The 19,378-nt window shown below is 23.9% G+C and overlaps 3 protein-coding genes across 5 annotated transcripts; 2 read left to right on the plus strand and 1 right to left on the minus strand.

The window, feature by feature from the left end:
• The first annotated feature begins 220 nt into the window (after nt 1-220).
• On the plus strand, nt 221-2,142 carry LOC126896757 (programmed cell death protein 6-like). The gene is made up of 3 exons (XM_050669804.1): nt 221-642; nt 1,449-1,824; nt 1,898-2,142. Exons 1-3 carry the CDS (start codon nt 584-586, stop codon nt 1,997-1,999), a joined length of 537 nt encoding a protein of 178 aa, XP_050525761.1. The 5' UTR covers nt 221-583; the 3' UTR covers nt 2,000-2,142.
• Nucleotides 2,143-2,412: 270 nt separating this feature from the next.
• Nucleotides 2,413-8,836, minus strand: LOC126896755 (probable aminopeptidase NPEPL1). The gene is made up of 9 exons (XM_050669800.1): nt 8,291-8,836; nt 8,025-8,207; nt 6,479-6,763; nt 6,186-6,410; nt 4,858-5,036; nt 4,099-4,222; nt 3,870-4,046; nt 2,612-2,722; nt 2,413-2,542 (listed from the first exon to the last, which is right to left on the minus strand). The coding sequence occupies exons 1-9, from the start codon at nt 8,438-8,440 to the stop codon at nt 2,432-2,434; spliced, it is 1,545 nt and encodes a 514-aa protein (XP_050525757.1). The 5' UTR covers nt 8,441-8,836; the 3' UTR covers nt 2,413-2,431.
• An 831-nt stretch (nt 8,837-9,667) lies between these two features.
• On the plus strand, nt 9,668-19,287 carry LOC126896753 (BRCA1-associated RING domain protein 1-like). 3 transcript variants are annotated; one of them, XM_050669795.1, is made up of 17 exons: nt 9,668-9,785; nt 9,851-9,987; nt 10,128-10,299; nt 11,383-11,533; nt 12,165-12,308; nt 12,964-13,103; nt 13,409-13,536; nt 13,681-13,782; nt 15,104-15,337; nt 15,698-15,964; nt 16,141-16,248; nt 16,362-16,442; nt 16,520-16,716; nt 17,125-17,307; nt 17,366-17,484; nt 17,546-17,667; nt 18,870-19,287. In XM_050669795.1, exons 2-17 carry the CDS (start codon nt 9,982-9,984, stop codon nt 19,182-19,184), a joined length of 2,469 nt encoding a protein of 822 aa, XP_050525752.1. In that variant the 5' UTR covers nt 9,668-9,785; nt 9,851-9,981; the 3' UTR covers nt 19,185-19,287. The 3 variants fall into 3 exon arrangements, with proteins under 3 accessions (XP_050525752.1, XP_050525753.1, XP_050525754.1); XM_050669796.1 differs by having other exon boundaries at nt 9,672-9,785; nt 9,851-9,983; XM_050669797.1 differs by lacking the exons at nt 9,668-9,785; nt 9,851-9,987; nt 10,128-10,299 and adding an exon at nt 11,189-11,305.
• The last annotated feature ends 91 nt before the right edge of the window (nt 19,288-19,378 follow it).

Consider the following 19,378-nt stretch of genomic DNA (forward strand, 5'->3'; position numbering starts at 1 on the left):
ATATGAAAAATAAAATTAAGTCATACGAAATACTCAAAATTGAAAAATACGTAAAAATATATGGATACGTCAAAGCCAATTGTAAAAAATGTTTTGTTTTAAAAATTTAATATTGAAAAATTTTAGTAATATTATTATCTTCCTTGTATTTTGATAAGAAAAAATGTATGATAACAATATCGGCCTAACACATTACTTGTAAATACAAAATTGATTGCTAATGTTGTTAATGTATCTAGGCTGAAATTTACAATACCTAACATTATGACCATAGAAAAAAGATTAACACATTATTACTTATACTTATTATTAAGGTTTATATACTTATAGTTAAAGTCTGAAGTCCGATGAGTCATTTGTCACCCATCATTTTGTAGTATCACAGTTATAGACATTTTACAATCATTATCTGCGTTGAATATATTTGTTAAAAATCGATTCGAACGCTACTTGTTGCATAATTAAAAAGTTGACAGTTTTACGATTGTACTTATTATTATTAAAAATTATTTTATTCTTTTTGTTATTATAACTTCTAGATTTTTTTAGTTAATTTTTAGGTCGTGTTTTACATAAAAAGCAAATGGCAACATTTAGTTCACCTATGCCTTCAAGAGAATTTTTATGGGATGTATTCCAAAGGTTTAAATTATAAATATTTTATTACATAATATGTTATTTAGAAGTTTAAGATATTTTTCTGAATATATTGTTGAGTTTAATATTAAATTTATAGAAAAAAGGTTGTAAAAATTAGGAATAAATTTTTCTAAAAATATTCATCTTCTTTAATCTTTAGATTTACTTAAAATTAAGCTTCTATATTTAGTTACCAGGTGATACCATCCCTAATACATTTAATCAACTATTTTACTAATTTTGAATAGAAAACTATATAAAGCTGTATACTAAATTTAATGTTAAACAATTTTTTCTTATTTCTTATTTAATCACTTTGGTTATTAATTTAAAAATCATTAGTGTTTACATCACCAAAAAATGGAGTGGTAATATACTAATTGCTAAGGGGAAGTCAGCTGCTACATTGTCAATATCATGCATTACTTAAATTTTTTTTACAAAAAAAAGTATTATATTTTGTGTTATTTATTATCTATAATCATGTCACATTTTTATTTTAAATACAAAAATGGATATGATGAATGTTGTAAAGATAACTTTAAAAGAAAATATATCATAAATGAAAGAAAAAATTTGTGAATAAATTATTTTATTTTTTGTTCAAATCATTATTTATTTTGGATTAGAATAAAATAATATAAAAGAATGTCAAAGAATCAACATTTTTTTTTCTCCAAAGTTCTACTGCTTCTATTTTTAATAGAACACAAACATTTATTTAAATAAGCAATAATTTAGTATACATAGTAGTGACTTGAGTTACTATTTTGTTCTGTATAGTAACATTAAAATGCTCTTATTCTTAGAGTGGATAAAGATAGAAGTGGATTTATCTCTGCTGATGAATTGCAAATGGCACTATCCAATGGCACATGGACTCCGTTCAACCCCGAAACTGTTCGTCTGATGATAGGAATGTTTGATAAACACAATAGAGGAACAGTGTCTTTCGATGATTTTGGTGCTCTCTGGAAGTATGTAACAGATTGGCAAGCCTGTTTTAGATCATTTGATAGAGATGGATCAGGAAATATAAATGCCTTAGAATTAAAAGATGCACTAACATCATTTGGATACAGACTTAGTGAGCAAATTGTAAATGTAATGCTCAAAAAATTTGATAGATTTGGGCGTGGTACAATACTTTTTGATGATTTCATACAATGTTGTGTTGTTCTGCACGTAAATATTAATATTAATAATCAAAATTAATTGTTAAGTTATATATTCAATAATTTGTGTTTTTTTCTTTTAGACATTAACATCTGCTTTTCGTCATTATGATAGTGATCAAGATGGATATATAACTATTCATTATGAACAATTTTTAAACATGGTATTTGGTTTAAAAATTTAGTTTTATAACTAAAATTTATTATAAAACAAAAATTTAATTTATTTTTCAAATTATTAATAGTTAAAATACTGAAAATGTTTGTATTGAAGTATATATTTATATAAAATGTGTAATTGTATTTAATAAAAAGTAGCATAACATTATTTATTTAATTATAATCAAGGTAATACTTCATAACCTAAAACTCAAGTCATTGTTACCTATAATTAAATTATTTATTATATTATTAGCAATAATAATTTATATTTTATAAGTTTTAAAAATTCAAACATACATAAAAAAAATATTAGAGTAAAAAGATAAACCTTACTTAATACTAAATGGAATAAAATCATTATTATAACAGGATTCTACAAGATTACTTTTTTTGATAATAATTTATTTTCAAAATACTGCTAACTGAAAAAGATGTATAACAGTTGTATGTTTTTTTTATTTTGAGTATTGAGCATGTTTTGATACAAATTTTAGAAGTGCATCATTAGAATAATTTGAAAACATAGCTGCTAAAAGAGCAACTCCATATCCAGTGGCTCTTTCACCCTGTTAAAAGTTTAGTTATAAACTCAATTATTGATCAATTTATAATAATTAACAAATAAACATTTTTACATAATGAGCAGGTCCAGCAATATCAACATGAATCCATTGGTTAGATGTTTCAAATCCTAAATGAGCTGCTATAAAGAGTCCAGCACATGATGAAGTAGCATTTGATCGATCCTTTAAAATAAAATCATAATGATAAAATGAAAAACATTAGATTATTGTTACATTCCAATAAATGTAACTGATTAATGTTTATAAATATAATTGAAAATTGGCATAAGTTTATAACAAAGATAATACAATGATGACTTAGTAGAGAAAAATGTTATTTTGTCTTTTTTTCAGTAAAGTTGTTTAACAATTTTTAGTAGTACAAATAATACATTTATACTTAGCACAATATAAGGGCTTGGCCTACACTAACAATCCATAAAAGGAGGGTTTGACCTGACCTAACGGGTAGAATAATATAAATTGAAAAATATAAATAAGTCAATAGTTATAAGAGTTATTAGTTAGATTTATTCTTGTATATGTACTCTCAGTTTATGAAATTTTTTTCTAAAATAATTTTATTAAGGATATATGCAAAAATGAAAATGAATAAAATTTACTGAGGTATTATGATAAATAAAATAATGCATCATTAAGTTAGTAATGGTGGTTAAAATTATTTCAGAAACTAATATACAAATATCAGTATATAAAAACTGAATTTTAAGGCAATATTTTAAAATATAACCAAAATTACTAGATCAAGTGCTAATTACTTCAAATATTAAATTTCTAAAAAGATGTACTAAATTATTTTTTTATGATATACTTTTTTATTGTTTTGTTTGGCCATATGTAAGTTTTTTACTATATTTTTATTTGTTAGCTAAATTATAGTATAGAGTAAAATAATTATTCATATTCATGTAAAATTTTTGTTTAATAAAATACAATTAGATGTTAAATAGTATCAAAAAATGTTGATTCTTAAACAAAATACACATTAACAAATTATATATATATGAAATTTTTTTTATTCTATAGTTCTAATCATATTTACAAAAAAGTATGAAATGAAATTTATTATTTCCTTAAAATTAATTCATATTCCCAACTGTTTCAAGATTAAAAAATTAATGAGGGATTAGATCTTTTATTTTATTAATTATTAAAAATAATAATAATGATGAAAGTGTAATTCAACTATATCATAGATTATTATTATGCATTTTTTTTTATTATATTTTGACTTATTAGCTAAATTAGGATAAACTATTATAGTAACTTATGGTTATTTGTGTATAAATATTTAAAAAAGAAATCTTACTGCTACTGAGTTCTTCATATCAGCTATGGCAGATGAGAATTCACAAAAATGAAGTTCTGGACAATAAACAATTGGGAAAGTTAAATCTCCTGAAATAAGACCAGCAGATACTGCTCGTTTTTCCCACTGTTCTGAATTTGACATGACAGCTGCATGATATTTACCAGTACTAACTACCTAAAATTTTTTTATGTTAATATTTAAACTGTTCATAGAAATTCAAACATACTTGAGCTCCAGTCAGAGTGGCCATATCCAAAATAATTTTTGCATTAAGATCTCTAGATGCATAAACAACACCATCAGATAACACCAAACGCCCTTCAGCATCAGTATTATTAATTTCAACAGTTCTAAATTCAAAATTTTAACCATCATGTACATTATGCATCATAACAATATCATTATGACAATGATAGAATCACTATAAACTTAGTACATTAACTACCTTTACTTCCCATATCCAATGGGAGAAGGGACATAATTTACAGGACAAATAACAGATGATTGATAATATCTTTAATAATTCTGATAGTTGGAATGTGTGTATACACACCTTTTCACATGTTTTACAATAGTATGTCACTATAGATACTTATACACAGATAAACAATAATTGAATATTAAATACAAATTATGTCCTCTAGCGAGGACAGTGAGGATGAAAGAATTAAACAGTGTATTAAAGTTAGAAATCTCTCAAATTGAATCAGAAAACTTATTGAATTTATATTAACCAATATAAATAATTATATTTATATAGTATAAATACATAAATATAATAAATTATATTAACATTTTTAAGAATAAAATTTAATTAAATTGGACAAAGAGTTATAATTTTTATCAATTTAAGTCTGTTTTTAGTAGAATTTATTTTACCTGATAAAAGGAAACACATAAACTTGAATATTTAATTTTATTATCACTATAAGGAAAAATTCAAATATTCATTAATATTTTTAAATAAATTATATGTCAACTATACCTTCCTGAATATAAAGTATGGACATCATCTGGACGAGTGGAATTGGGACCAACTGAGTTTTCAGCTAAGCAAAATACGGCATGAAGGTTCTGACTAAAGCCCGATTTCACCATTGCATGAAAAGCACCTAAAATAGCAGCTGCACCTGCACAATCTCGTTTCATTCCTGGCATTGAAGTCTATAAAAAGTATTCATAAATCTATAGATTTATAATTTATCTATATAGATGTTAAAATAGTGAGGAAACAAATCAATTGTTAAAACAATGAAAATGTACTTTCTAACTTATTGAATACTCAGTATATTTATGATATAAAATATACTATTTTTAGAAAAATTAGAATTATCACTAACTTATTATTAATTAAAAATAATTTTTAAACAATTACCAGCATAAAAACTTTTTATTGAAGAAAAAATTAACTAATATTAGTTGGTCCGAAAATTGAGGGAAGGACATTTCCTATGATTATAGGATTAAAATAAATGTAAATATATCTTTTCAAATTTAAAAATTGGTTTTGTTCACAAGTTTACCTAAATAATATTCAAAAAACATTAACTACTACAAAATACCTTTGTAATCACTTTGACCAAAATTTTTTATGGGTACATCATATAAACTACTAAAATCAAACTTCATAAAAAACACTTCTTTATATAATTTACATTAAAAATAAAACCAAAAACAGTATTGCAAGTTGCAAAAGAACATTACACTATATACCATAATTCCCTTCTTAAACCTTCCTATTTTTTTAGTAAAGAATAACACTTTAGTTACAATGCCTGGCAATCCTTCTAAAAAACTTAAAATAAAGTGATACAGAGAATTTAATCCACAGTAAAAAAATTAAATTAATCTAATTAAAAACAAAAAACAATTCAATAATAGTGACATCAGGGAGGTTTCTTTTCTCAATATAATCATGTCAAATTTCACATTGACATATTTTATACTTATTGTATAATTAAAATTTAGAAAAAAAAATTGCTGATCAAAAATCAGTTAAACAGTAGAAATGTTTTTGTACTATTTTGTATTTTTAGATTGATAGAAGAAAAAAAAATATATTTCTTATTATAAATATATATATATATATAGAGTATATAAAATATACTCTAATAACCTCAAATTCCCTTAAAAACAGTGATTATGCTGACAACATCTGAAACATTTATGACTTAATTAAGAGAAATATTGAAACAGTGTGCTAGAGGTAGAGTATGCTGACTTTATCTCCTAAGGGTTATATGGAGGACTATTACTAAGAATGGATAATTACTTTTTTTTTTTAATTTTAAATTTTTATATAATACGACATACCTTTCCTTTGATACTTAAACCACCAGTATCATATACTATGCCTTTACCAACCCAAGCAATTGTTTCAGTAGCTCCAGATTGCAAGTGTGATAACACAGCTAAAGCTGGTTCAACAGATGATGCTTTACCTACACCATAAATACCACCAAATCCTTTCTTTTTTAAGTCTTCACCACTTATTATAGTAGGAATTATATTTAAATCATTTCCAACTTGAGTTATTTCCTGTAAATTATACATAAAATACATAAATAATATTTAATATTATAAATCAGTCAATAAAATTTAATTACTTGTAAAAAATGATCAACATTCATATCATTACAAGGAGTATCAACAATTCGGGTAGTCATTTTTATAGCATTTGCTATTCTTTCAAGAGTTAACATTTCTTCTTTATCTATTACATTATTACACAAATCACCAGACACAATTAAAAATTCTACATTTACTGTTACTGTAGTTTTCTTTTGTTCTTTTAATTTTCCATTGACTATCTTTGTTTTGCGGCAATAATCATAAAATGCTCTAGCTGCAGCACAACCTGATGCAAATACATCCTGACGTTCACAAACAATCTAAGCAGAATTTTTTAAATTACAATAATGCATGGTGCACTTTTTGCTATATCAGAAATACAAGATCAAGCACTTCAATAATATTATATTTATTAACAATCCATAAAAGGGGGGTTCGACCTGACCTAGTAGGTAGAAATGTATGATTTGTCGCAAGGGATCTCGGTTTTGATCCCTAGGGTTTTCATGTGATTTTTCTTATGATTTTCTCATTGGTGGTAACTGGTCTTTGGTGCAAGCCGGCTATAATTCCCGTTTCATCCATCTTTGGCCAAGCCAAGAACTATCTTTGAATCTCTAACATGTCATCACCTTCTGTAGCATGTTAAGTTCGGGGAATAGAAGGATGTAAAACTTATCATTTTATTTTTACTATTCACAATATATTTTATATGGTAAATTAATAATATCATGCAATTAATTCAATTTAGCACTTTAACTTTAATATGTAAGGTTTAAATTGGCATTAAATGATTGTTATTTTTAATATAATATAAATTTTACTAAAATTTTATTTATAAATCACTAAATAAAGTGTAAACGTATACATCATATATATATACACTAACACATATATCAGTTAAGCTGATAATGTATATGTTAATGTGACATTAAAATTTGATGAGAAATCTTAAATGAGAAATTAAAGTATTAATATGTTAAGTTAAGTTATATTAAGTTATATTAAGTTTGGGAAATAATTTCTGACTATTTTAACAACCCATAAAAGAAATTTATTACATATTCAGAAAATTATTTTTATTCTTATTATAAATGTTAATATGTATAAATATTAATAATGTTAATTACCATATGGTAATATAAAAATAACACTAAATTTCTCCCAAAATAAATATAATTTAAAATTTTATTTTATTTTGTTTATTAGCATTTATTTTTTGATTCTTGAGTGATTAAATATTTGTAAGTCTACCTTTTATCCCTTAAAAGGATATTAAATTGTTTTTTTTAAGTGCAAGATATGTATTTAACTAGTTTATATAATAAGAAATGATTCAAAGAAGAAAATGATATATTGATAACAACTTTTGGACCAATATTTGAGAATTAATTAAGAAAATGTTGAGGAACTAAATGAATTTAATAATGTAAAATATTTTATATAACAATAAATATAATTTTTAATTTTTGTGACACAGAAGATTTTTAGATATTGATACGTCTACAAAACATGATTGAATATGAATTTTCTAAAATTAAATAAATACAACTTTAAGATAAACTAGAAATATTTACTTACTACAATGCATTCATCGTAACCAACAGAGTGAGTCTTAATTAATTTAGTCAACATATGTGGTTGAGCTGAAGAGTTATGACGGCTTCGGCTATTGGAAATAGTTGCTAATGTAGCAGTATTTAAGAAAAGAGGACACGAATCAGTAGGGCAAGGATTCAATACTGATATTGCTGATTTGAATGTCTGAAATATTATAAATAATTAATGCAATTATCTTTAAGAACTCTAAAAACATTATTTGCAAGAAATTATTTAAAATGTTTTACTTGTTCATTAACCCGTGGTTCTAATTTGCATTTGATAGCAGAGTATGGTAAGTTGGACAAGTATTTTTCTTGTCCAACTATCAGAACAGGAATACTTATTGGGTCTGTTTTACTAAGAATGGTAGAAAATTGTACGACAGTATTAGCCATTGTTAAGATTAATTATTCAAATTCAATTAATGCAGTAACTATATTTCTTAAGAAAATTAACTTATAACAATTGAACCATGTGGTTTTTACATAACATTAAAAGAACTTTAAGTGATATAAAAAGAATCCGCTGAGAGTACTATATCACATGTTGTGCAATGTTTACATAAATTTTGATTTAACAAACGGTAGCTTGATATTTGAAGTGTATTTATATAGACCTTGGTTTAACAGTTATCTTGTATCTCAATTGATATGGATTGAAATAAAATATTTGAATAAGTGTTTACGTTAACTACATCTTAGGCACTCTCGTTGCAAAACAATAATAGGTACACAGGTAAATACCACAGAATAAGCAGAATGGACACTGATAAAAATTTACACAGTCAATATAGAGAGTTGTAAATACACACTTCAGTAAAACAATGAAAACAAATTTTTATAAGATTGTAACTGAATTTCAACATTTTTTTATCAATATAAAATCTATTTCAATTATATTTTTGTGATGTATCATATCATAATATGCTAAATATCAATTATAGATAAAAGAAAATGAATTTATATTAAAGTAATATTGTAAAAGTTATAGAAAAACATGATATTTAGATAAACTGGCAACAGCCCGTTTGGTTCATTAACCAATGATAGTAGGTATATTTTATATCTGTGGGTTGCATCCACTTTATCCAAAGATATTGTCGACCTCTGATCACGATTATATAGATTGGTATTAAGAGGACAAGTACTTTTTTCGGTGTATCACAGATACTGGAGAAAAAAGTGGTCGTTGAGACATGATAAATATGTCAAATAAAACATAGCAAAATTATCTATATACATATATGCATAGTAAAATAAATTTTACTATTCATTTTACTATGCATATATGGACGATTTTTGATTAAAAAAAAAATTATAATCTATCAAAGTTTACGTTTTTTAAACTGTTATAACTTTGTTTAAAATTGGTTCATCGAAAATTGCCCATGTACAAATGCAGATAATTTTGTCATATTTAATTTGACATATTGATCACGTCTCTACGACCACTGCACCCGAGACATGTTTTCTTATAGTTTCAATTATTTCTACGTTTTGTGGCGCACTTAGCGGTGACGAAAACAATAATAATTATATTTTACATTAAATAATATTTTCTAATTTACTAATATTTGTTATTTTCCTTGACCAGGGCCCTTAAAACGTACTTTACTTAATTGTTTTTTCTATATATAAGTGTATCTCAGTAGTCAAATCCAATAGTTTAGAGGCGGATTGCGGTGTGTAATCATGAAATGTCTTTTTCGGGGTACAATACGATTTGTATTGTTGTGGTCAAGTAATGTTTAGACGAGCTTTTAAAACATTTAATTATATTATATGGTGTAACATGGTAATTTACAGGATTTCCTCCAAATCGTGATCAAAAACCGTACCCTAGAGAATACATAAGATGGGATTTCCGCAACTTTCATCATCTGGAGACTAAAAAAGCCGCGAGACTTCATTGACAAATTAGTCTAGTGGTCTAGTTTATGCAAGTTACAGTTTAACCATTAATTTTTATACATATATTAATGTTTATTAAAGTAATATTTGTAACTATTTATTTGATATTTGTTTGTGTTATATTCATTTGAAATATTATTTATAAATCTAATAAGTCAACATAATTTTGTAGTCGAAACCCGTGACTCTGGTCAGTACAATGGAAATTTATTCAACGGGAATTGTTTTACCAATTTTAAATATTGTCAGCAATCAAAAGACTGTGTCAATATCGTTAACATCAGAAAACGATATCAATAGTCAATTAGTTAACAGAATATTTCAAAGGCCAACAACGTACAACTGTAAGCATTTTATTTTATTGTTGCGTGTTAGATTTTTAAGTCTGTATAAAAACATTTACATAGGTTCCTTATTATAAGAGATAACTTTATTCTTTAAATTAATTTAAGAAGTATATGGATCCTGTAATAGATTTATCTGAATCTAAAATGTTAGAGGTAATTGTAGAAACGTCTAAAATGGCATCTAGAGAAGATCCGTCAAACGATGTACCTTTTGATGACACCGAAGGTCGTTATATGTCAGCTAGTAAAGTAGTAAAATCCGTAGCAAAATTAGTTCGTTTTTTCTGATGGGGTGCAGGAGGAATTAATTAGGTTTATTGATGCAATTGAATTGATTAATGACATCACACTAGTAAAATGTAGAAATGTAATGTTAAAAGCTATAATTATGCGATTACGAGACCGGCTTACGAATTAACTAGGTTCGAATCAATATTTATGAGGAAAGAATTAATGGCAATTTTAAAACGCTATCACGAGAAACCTAAACCTAATGTAAACTACAAATGTATTTGCAAATAGAATTATTTAGCGTTAAATAACAGTATAGAGTCCTTAGTAAAAAAAGCTCAATAAGCTAAATAATGCACAAATATATACTGTTCAGTAAATTAGGAAACGGGTTTCTATTGTTCTCATTGTTTGTAACAACTGACCTGTTTCCTCACTAAGTGAACATTCTATGTAAAAAACTACTACTTATATATCTTTGGAATAATGTAATAGTGTCTGGGGGTTGACTACGTCGACCTTTTATCTTTTTCTACTTTCTAGGCCGAGTTCACGATTATAGATAAACCTAATATTAAGTTTTATCTATAATCGTTGCCGATTAATCGTTAAAGAACATTGATAAGATATTAGACATCAATCCATTCTTCTTTGATAAATTATCATTCATTTCCCGCCAAAAACTATGTTAAATAGTTTTTATTACAATTATTACAACACAAAAATTTGTTATATAAACTATTGGTAAAATTTATAAAATTGGTGAATATAAGTAAATATTTATGTTCATTTTTTCCAAAATTTAGTAATTATAAATTCATACAATATTTTGAATGTACATATCATTAGGTTTCAGTTCACTAGATATTGTTATTTGTTGGTCTGAACTAAAAATGGAATTAAGTAATAAAAATTCTACTACAGACATATTATTTTTGAAAAAATGTTACAAAGATTTTATCAGGGAAGATTTTTTAAACGCCTTTGGAAGACTTTATTGGTAAAATTACTTAAGTATATTTATATTATTTGATATAATTTTTGTTAAAAAAAAAAGTGTTACTAAAGGTTTCTGCACTTATCTTAAGAATAACCTATAATAAGTAGCGTAAACAATTTTATGAAAGTGTTTTCATAAATTATTAAATGAAAGTTTCAAAACCATCTTATATATTATAAAAAAAAAAATTGGTCCTTAAGCAAAATATACATAAACAAATTATAATAATTGGATTTTTTTATTCATTGATTCTAATATTTTGACAAAAATATATGCAATGACATTTCTTATTTCCTTAAAATTAATTAATATTTCAACTGTTTCAAGAAAAAAAATTAATGAGGGATTAGATCTTTTATTTTATTAATAATTAATAATGATAATGTAGTTCAATTATATCTTAAATTATTGTTATGCATTTTTTTAAATTATATTTTGACTTGTTAGTTAAATCTAGCAGCAATGGAACTTCTATCTATATTATGAAAGCCTCCTATTAGTTATACAAATTTTACAATAGATAAATATATTAATATTAATACAAAACAATTCTATAATTTAGATAAATATTTTTGTAGTTAATTCAATAAATGTATTGTAAGTTAAAAATCTTTATTTAATTTTTTGTTAGTAATGAAAAAATGAAAGTGCCAATTTTTGATAGATCATTAAAAACTGATTGTAATCATTGTGAGAATGATGATACCAATTTAAATACACACAATAATGAAATTGTAACTTATGTCAAAAATATTTTATTTTGGCTGGATCCTAAGTAAGTTGTTAAAATAATTAATTTTAATTGGTTTTTAAATATTGTATTAATTTTATATTAGTAGTTAAGTTTTAAAGTTTTCACTTTAAAACTTAAAAAAATGTTTTTAAAGAATTTCCTATTACATTTTCCCCAAAGATATTATATGGTTTTATGGAATAAAAAATTGTATAAGAATCATAACCCTATTTCCGGTCATTACATTTTTAGTTCTAGTAGTAATACTTTTTGTATTTTAGTTATCAAAACACTTTCAAGTATAATATATTATTGTCTTCATGATGTAACCACTAACTTAATGTTCTAAGATTTTTGACATCTTAAAAAATCCTATTGAATATTTTTAGATTGAAAATTATTTATTCTTAAAAAAGTGAATTTATTTTCACCTTTCTAAATATTTAAAAAAAAAATCAAGATATTTGGTTATGTAATGGTAGTGACAGTATAGTTTATAACAAATATTTTGTATTTAACTTAATAGTACTAAGGAAAATATACTTAATGTACTTCAATTATTATATTCATAATTAGAAATCAAATAATAAAAGTTGTGTTGTTTATTTGTAATCTAATTATTGTTTTTAACATTTGATGTGCTTGATCAAATTGTAGTTTGTTTTAGATCCTTAAATTAAAAATTTGAATATTTTAGGATGGATTATAATAATTTTGAACAAGTTCCAAAAGTAATAAAACAGAGGTTTTTCAAGACAAGTTATTTTCAAGTTGGAGAACAAACATCAAGAGTTTGTTTATACTACAAATTACCTGATGTTGCAAATAAAGTTTCAGGTAATTTTAAATAAAATTATTTTACAGAATGTCTCAGATCTAGCTAACAACATTCATAATTTCTATTAAATTTTTTTTTTTTTTAATTATTGTCTTCTTAGACAATGTTGAAAGTATATATTTTTATAATTTATCACTAATACAAATATTTAAAAAAATGTCATTTTTATTTTTATAAATTAGCAATTTTTTTTAATGATTTTTTATCTAGTATGTTAGTTTATCAAGATAAAATAGGATGCCGGCTTAGATATTTCATTTCCTGGATGCAACCCACTATATATATATTTATATATATTTTTTAGATGAACTATCCAATCACGAAATTAATTTATTTAATAATAGATCAAAGATAATTGATGAAATAGACAACAATTTTGAAGCCAAAAGTTTCTTACAAGATGATTTAATAAAAAGTACATCAAATTGTCAGGTAATTTTAATTTATTTTTAATTATTTAAGCTTGCTCATGAAATTTTCTATTTTGTTATACTTGTAGTTATTTTATAAGTAGCAATATAATTCAAAACAGAATATTTTTAAATCACCAAAACTCATTAATTTTAAATAATTCAGGTATTGGAGAAAAATACTATTGATTTATGTGAAAAAACATTATTTCCAACTGTTCCAAATAGTGAAGTAGATTCATTTGGCCCTGAAGCAGAAATTGATAAGGTAAGAAATATAATGAAAAAACATTAGGTGTAGAAATCTTAACTACCGACAGATTACACTGTACTTAATTTGAAAATAGAAATTTACTGATTAGATTAACATTAAAATTTGAAATATTTAATGATTGCCACAAATTTGGAAAACATAGAAGTAACTTCTTTAAACCTTCTTTGAATTTGTTTAACTTATAGTTAAATTGTAATAAAAATAATGAAGTGAGGGTTTATATACACAATACTCGCTATTTCTAAAATTCCAATTGGTCAACAAATAACAGAAATAATAGGAGGGTTGATAATATCAGACTTCTTCCACATAAATAATGTAAATCTACATCTAAGCTAAGTATGGAATTTGTTTAAAAATTGACTGGAAAATAAAAGTTATTTACAATCATTTACGATAAAAGTGTATAGTTTAAAAAAGTCTTTTATACCTTTATGGTGAGTTAAATTCAAATCATAGGCATCAGCAAATATTTAGGTTAATGATAGCAAACATTTCTACTGACCCATAATGCTATATAAATAGCCAATATTTTATGTGGAAGACTTAAAAGGTATTTATCTTTAAAAATTCATCTTTAAACTCATATTGTAAATTTTTCATAATAATATGTTATGGTCATCACTATTGGTTTTATTGAATTATCGCATATTATAACACTTTATTAATAAGCGCTTGCGCATGTGACCTTATGAAAGCCATGGTATATTTTATATTTTATTATTAATTTAGTTTAGTGTTGTTAATTATATAGTAAAGACCATAGTATAGTATTCAATGTTGTAACTATTATAATAATAATGAAAATATTTCTTTTTGATTTATATGCTTTTTTCTATTACTATAAAATATTAACATATTAGTATTAAAAACAAATTTGTGTGCGAATTATTTAATCTCTAGAAACTATCCATTTCTGCCATACTCCATATTGACTACATGCACCAAGATTATCTTAGCTCTAGTTTAAGTGTTGTTCCAAGAACAAATAAATATTAAATTATTAACTTACCCTTCAAAAATTCTGCAACAATAGTAGTTTTCCCTTAAATCCTAAATTAATACTTAATAGAGATCTAATTGTTACCATTTGAATTACTTAAAATTAGACCAATCAAAAAAAGCAAAGGTTACATACTCTTGTAGAAGTGTCTATGGTCCTAAAGTATATAAGTTCTATATATAAGTGAAGAAGCACTTATATTACATGTCTGTTAGATTAATGTCTTTTAGTTAAATAATTTTATTCTTTGCATATAATTAAGTAAAATATAAAATCTATAATGTGTGTCTTAAATAATATTGTTTGAATTAGATTTTTCAAAATATTGTTTGTACTTCAACTGTCAATGATTCTGCTCTAGTACAAGATTCAACAACTGAAGTTCAAGAATTTAATAGTGAAGTTAAAAAACCACTTTACAAAACTACAAATGACTTTACTGACTCATGTATGAAAGATGACTCAATTATATATGAAACGGAAGTAAATAATGTGAATGCTGAATCAAAAGTAGTTCATAACTCTACAAGTGATCTTATCAAAAATGTAAGTTTTTAGCCTAATTCAATGAATCTCAATATTAATTTTGTTCTATTAAAATGCTTGTAACTCAATAAGTACTTATCCTAAAGTTATCAACCCGTTAAAATTTTTTATTAGAAAACAGCTAAAAGATGTCTATTTATATTTTCTTATTTTAGTTAAGTAATGAAATATGTATTATTAATGTAGTCCAAAACTGTAAATATTAACTCAAAATATTCACTGGATCAAAAGTTATTAAAGATGTTAAAACTTCGTGGGACACTTTGTATACTATAACTAAGATTGCTAACAATTAGTTTACTAAACATGCACATAATTCTACTTAATTACATACTACTGTTTACATTTTTTATTTTTCAGAAAAAATTTATAAAAAACAGATCTAAAATTATCTCCCCCGATAAGAAAAAAAGTGATAGTTCATCAAAAATGTTAGAACAACCAATTTCAGATTTTAGTGCTACTGATAATAAACCATCGTCTGACAACTTCACCAATATTAAAGAAACAACTCCATTAATTGGAAAAAGATCTAGTAATTCTAATGATTCTGAAATTGATGCGAAAAATAAAAAGATGAAATTAAAATATAATGAAACAACTCCAAAATCTATAAATAAATTAAAGGTAAAAATTTTGTGATGCAGCATATTATTTTAAGATTTCTCAAAATATTTTATTATGATTTAAACTAATCTAAATATTCATTTTGATCTTTTATTCATTTCAAGCTATAATATTTATATATATCAATATATCATCTTTTTCAGTAATGTATTTAATATTTTGTTGTTTATTTAAAGGATGAAACACATAAAACATCAATTTTAGACTCAGCAAATAAACCTATTAAATATTTGTATAATAGAAATAGGAAAGGCGAAACTCTTATGCATACTGCTTGTTCAAAGGTAATTTATATGATTTTATTTTACATAAGTATCTAGTTGGTATTAAAATTTCCTATTAGATTATATTTAATCAATTTTTTATTTTACTTATCGCTTGTTTTGTAACAAATTAGGGTAATTTAGAATTAGTTATGTCATTGCTGTCTCAAGGTTTCAATCCAAATGTTAAAGATCATGCTGGTTGGACTCCTTTAGTATGTTATTTTTTTATAAAAATAACTAACTTAATAGAATTAATTAATCTAGAGTTCAACAAATAACAATTTTATAGCATGAAACTGTTAAAACTGGACGATTAGATATTGTTGAAGAACTATTAAAATATGGTGCATTTATAAATGTACCAGGATTTGAGTATGAAACTCCATTACACATTGCTATTAAATATAATCAGTTGGATATTGCTAAAATTCTCTTAGAAAATGGTGCAGACTCTAAATGTGAGAATATTTATGGAGAAAATTCTGAGTATGAATCAATGTTACATTTATTTTGAAATACTCTAATAAAATATTTTAATTACAGTTATTTTGAAACAAGGATTAAAAATGTTTTATTTTTAAAAATTACATTTTAATAAGTTAATCAATTAATATTTATTATTATAAAGCTATTTTTAAATTATCTGATTACTTAATAAGATTAGAATCAATAAAATAAAGTTCTTTAATCAGCTTATTTTTATATATATATATATATATATACTTGATTATAACAATTATTACAAACATTTTGCATTGTTATTTGTAAAATTTGTAAATTTGAAACAATTTTCATATTTACTCCAATTCATCCAGAATGATATATTTAATACATAATATCCATTTTACTTTTATTGTTTTATTTTATTATTCATTTAAAATTGTTATTTTTTAGATCTATTGATTTGGAGGTATGGGGAAGTCTTTCAAATGCAAGAAGTTTGTGTTTATCTACAGAAAAAAACTTGATTTATGAACCAGATCAATTAACTATTGTTGTAAATGAAACAAATTTGAACAGTGTTGTAGTCAACAAATTTTGCAAACAATTTAATATAAAACTTGCTAAAAACTGTTTGTAAGTGAAATGTAAATTTAAAAAAATTATATTATTTTAAACTAAATTATTTTTTTAGAAGTGAAAAAAATTATGTTACTCATATAGTTGTAGCAAATTCTTCAAACAATGTTTGTTTATCAAATGTAGAGTGTTTGACTGGAATAGCTAATGGATTATTCATAGTTCAACAAAATTGTAAGTATTTAATTCAACTATCTAGAAATCAATTCAATTATTTGTATTGTGTTTTATAAAGGGATTTCTGATTCACTACAAAAGAATAAACTTTTGTCATGTGATGAATATGAAGTTAGGGGCACAAAACAATTTATTGATTGCAATGGACCATTTATATCAAGAATAAATAATCAAAAATTGGTAATTTTTATGAAACTACAGCTAATTATTAAGCTTTGAATTTCAATATTGTATTAATATATTAGTTTTGAAAAATGCAAACTTAATCCCTTTTTTTAATTTAAATTTATTTAAAAAAAAATGGTAGCACAGTGGGGTCGCAGCATAGTGTAGACATGGTATATTTAGAGTATAGATGACATCTGACTGTGATTAAAATCACTATCATAAAGAATTTTTCAATGCAAATCTGTAGATAGTGTTTAATTTTAAGAAATTGGTGAATTATTTCAAAAGCAATATCATCTCGTATTTCTTTTATTATATTCTGATTAGTAGTTCATTGATTTATAAGTATAATATATCAGTCAAAAATTAATTTTCGAAATCAATTTTTTGCTATAATTTTAAATCTAAAATTAGATATTTTTTATTACTTCTAATTTTTGAGATTATTACTAATTAGCAAAAAAAGAATATTTATATACAAGGTGATTTTTTTATCATAACCCACTCAATTACTTACAGAGTAATAATAATTTAAACATTTTTTTTTTTTTTGGTTTTCTTTAGTTACACATTATTCTTGAATTATTAACTATGTAATACTTTTTAAGTTAATCCCTTATGCTTGGTAAGGGTGTCAACTTTGTTTTTTAAATAGTTAATAATTCAAGAATAAAGTGTAACTAAAGAAAACCAAAAAAAAAATGTTTAAATTATATATATTCTGCTAGTAATTGAGTGGGTTATGATAAAAAAATCACCTGTATAGAAAAATAACTAAAATAATATAGGTTAAAATGAAATTCAACAACATATCAGTGGACAAAATCATGAATGAAACTAGGTACTAAATATGTCTAAATATCATTATATTATAGGATATAAGATATATTAAATTATATTACATATGCTTTAATTCACTGTATATTTTCAAAAGTTAAATTTTTTATCAAAGCTAAAAAAAAATTATGTTTTACCTAGGAACAAGCCCTGATTTTAGCTAATTTTGATTAGTTAAACTGTTACTAGATATATCTCAAAAATGTAAGAAACAATTACATAATTTATTATAAAGTTGTTTAATTTATTTGAATAATTTTAATCTTTAACTATTATATCTTCTTTTATAAATTCTTATAAGCTGGATAAATTTTTTAGACATTTTTTTCTATATTTAAATTTTATAAATTTAAAAAAAAGTAATTTTATGATTTCAGAATCCAAAATTATTTGATGGAATAAATGTGCATATATGTGGAAATGGTAGTTGGGGTCACTTCACATCAGAAGACATAAAGAAATTAGTGATTGAATTTGGTGCAAAGATTTTAAAACGTATGCCAAACCCAGAAGATTGTCCTTCTAATGTCATACCATTTCATTGTCGAAAATCAGAACTAATGAAGTATACATCTACAATCATATTGTATACGAATGATTCTTCTAGGTTAATCAAGTATAATATGAAGCATTTAAAAGTTTTTCACGTTTCATGGTTCTTTGAAGTGGCTCAAAAATATACATTTATTTGAATTAACTTCCAATTATTGTTAATATTTAATTTATGAAAAAAAGTAAGTGTATACACAGTTTAATGCATTTTAAATGTTTGGAGTTATTTTTTTTAATTAATTATTATTATTATTATTTTGTAATTTTAATAAACAATTTTATTGATTCAGATAATTTTATTTATTTTTTGCATTTGTCTTTACATAGGTTTTCA

Source organism: Daktulosphaira vitifoliae, unplaced genomic scaffold (genome assembly GCF_025091365.1).
Source record: "Daktulosphaira vitifoliae isolate Bord-2020 unplaced genomic scaffold, ASM2509136v1 Scaffold_1, whole genome shotgun sequence".
In the NCBI taxonomy this organism is placed as follows: domain Eukaryota; kingdom Metazoa; phylum Arthropoda; class Insecta; order Hemiptera; family Phylloxeridae; genus Daktulosphaira; species Daktulosphaira vitifoliae.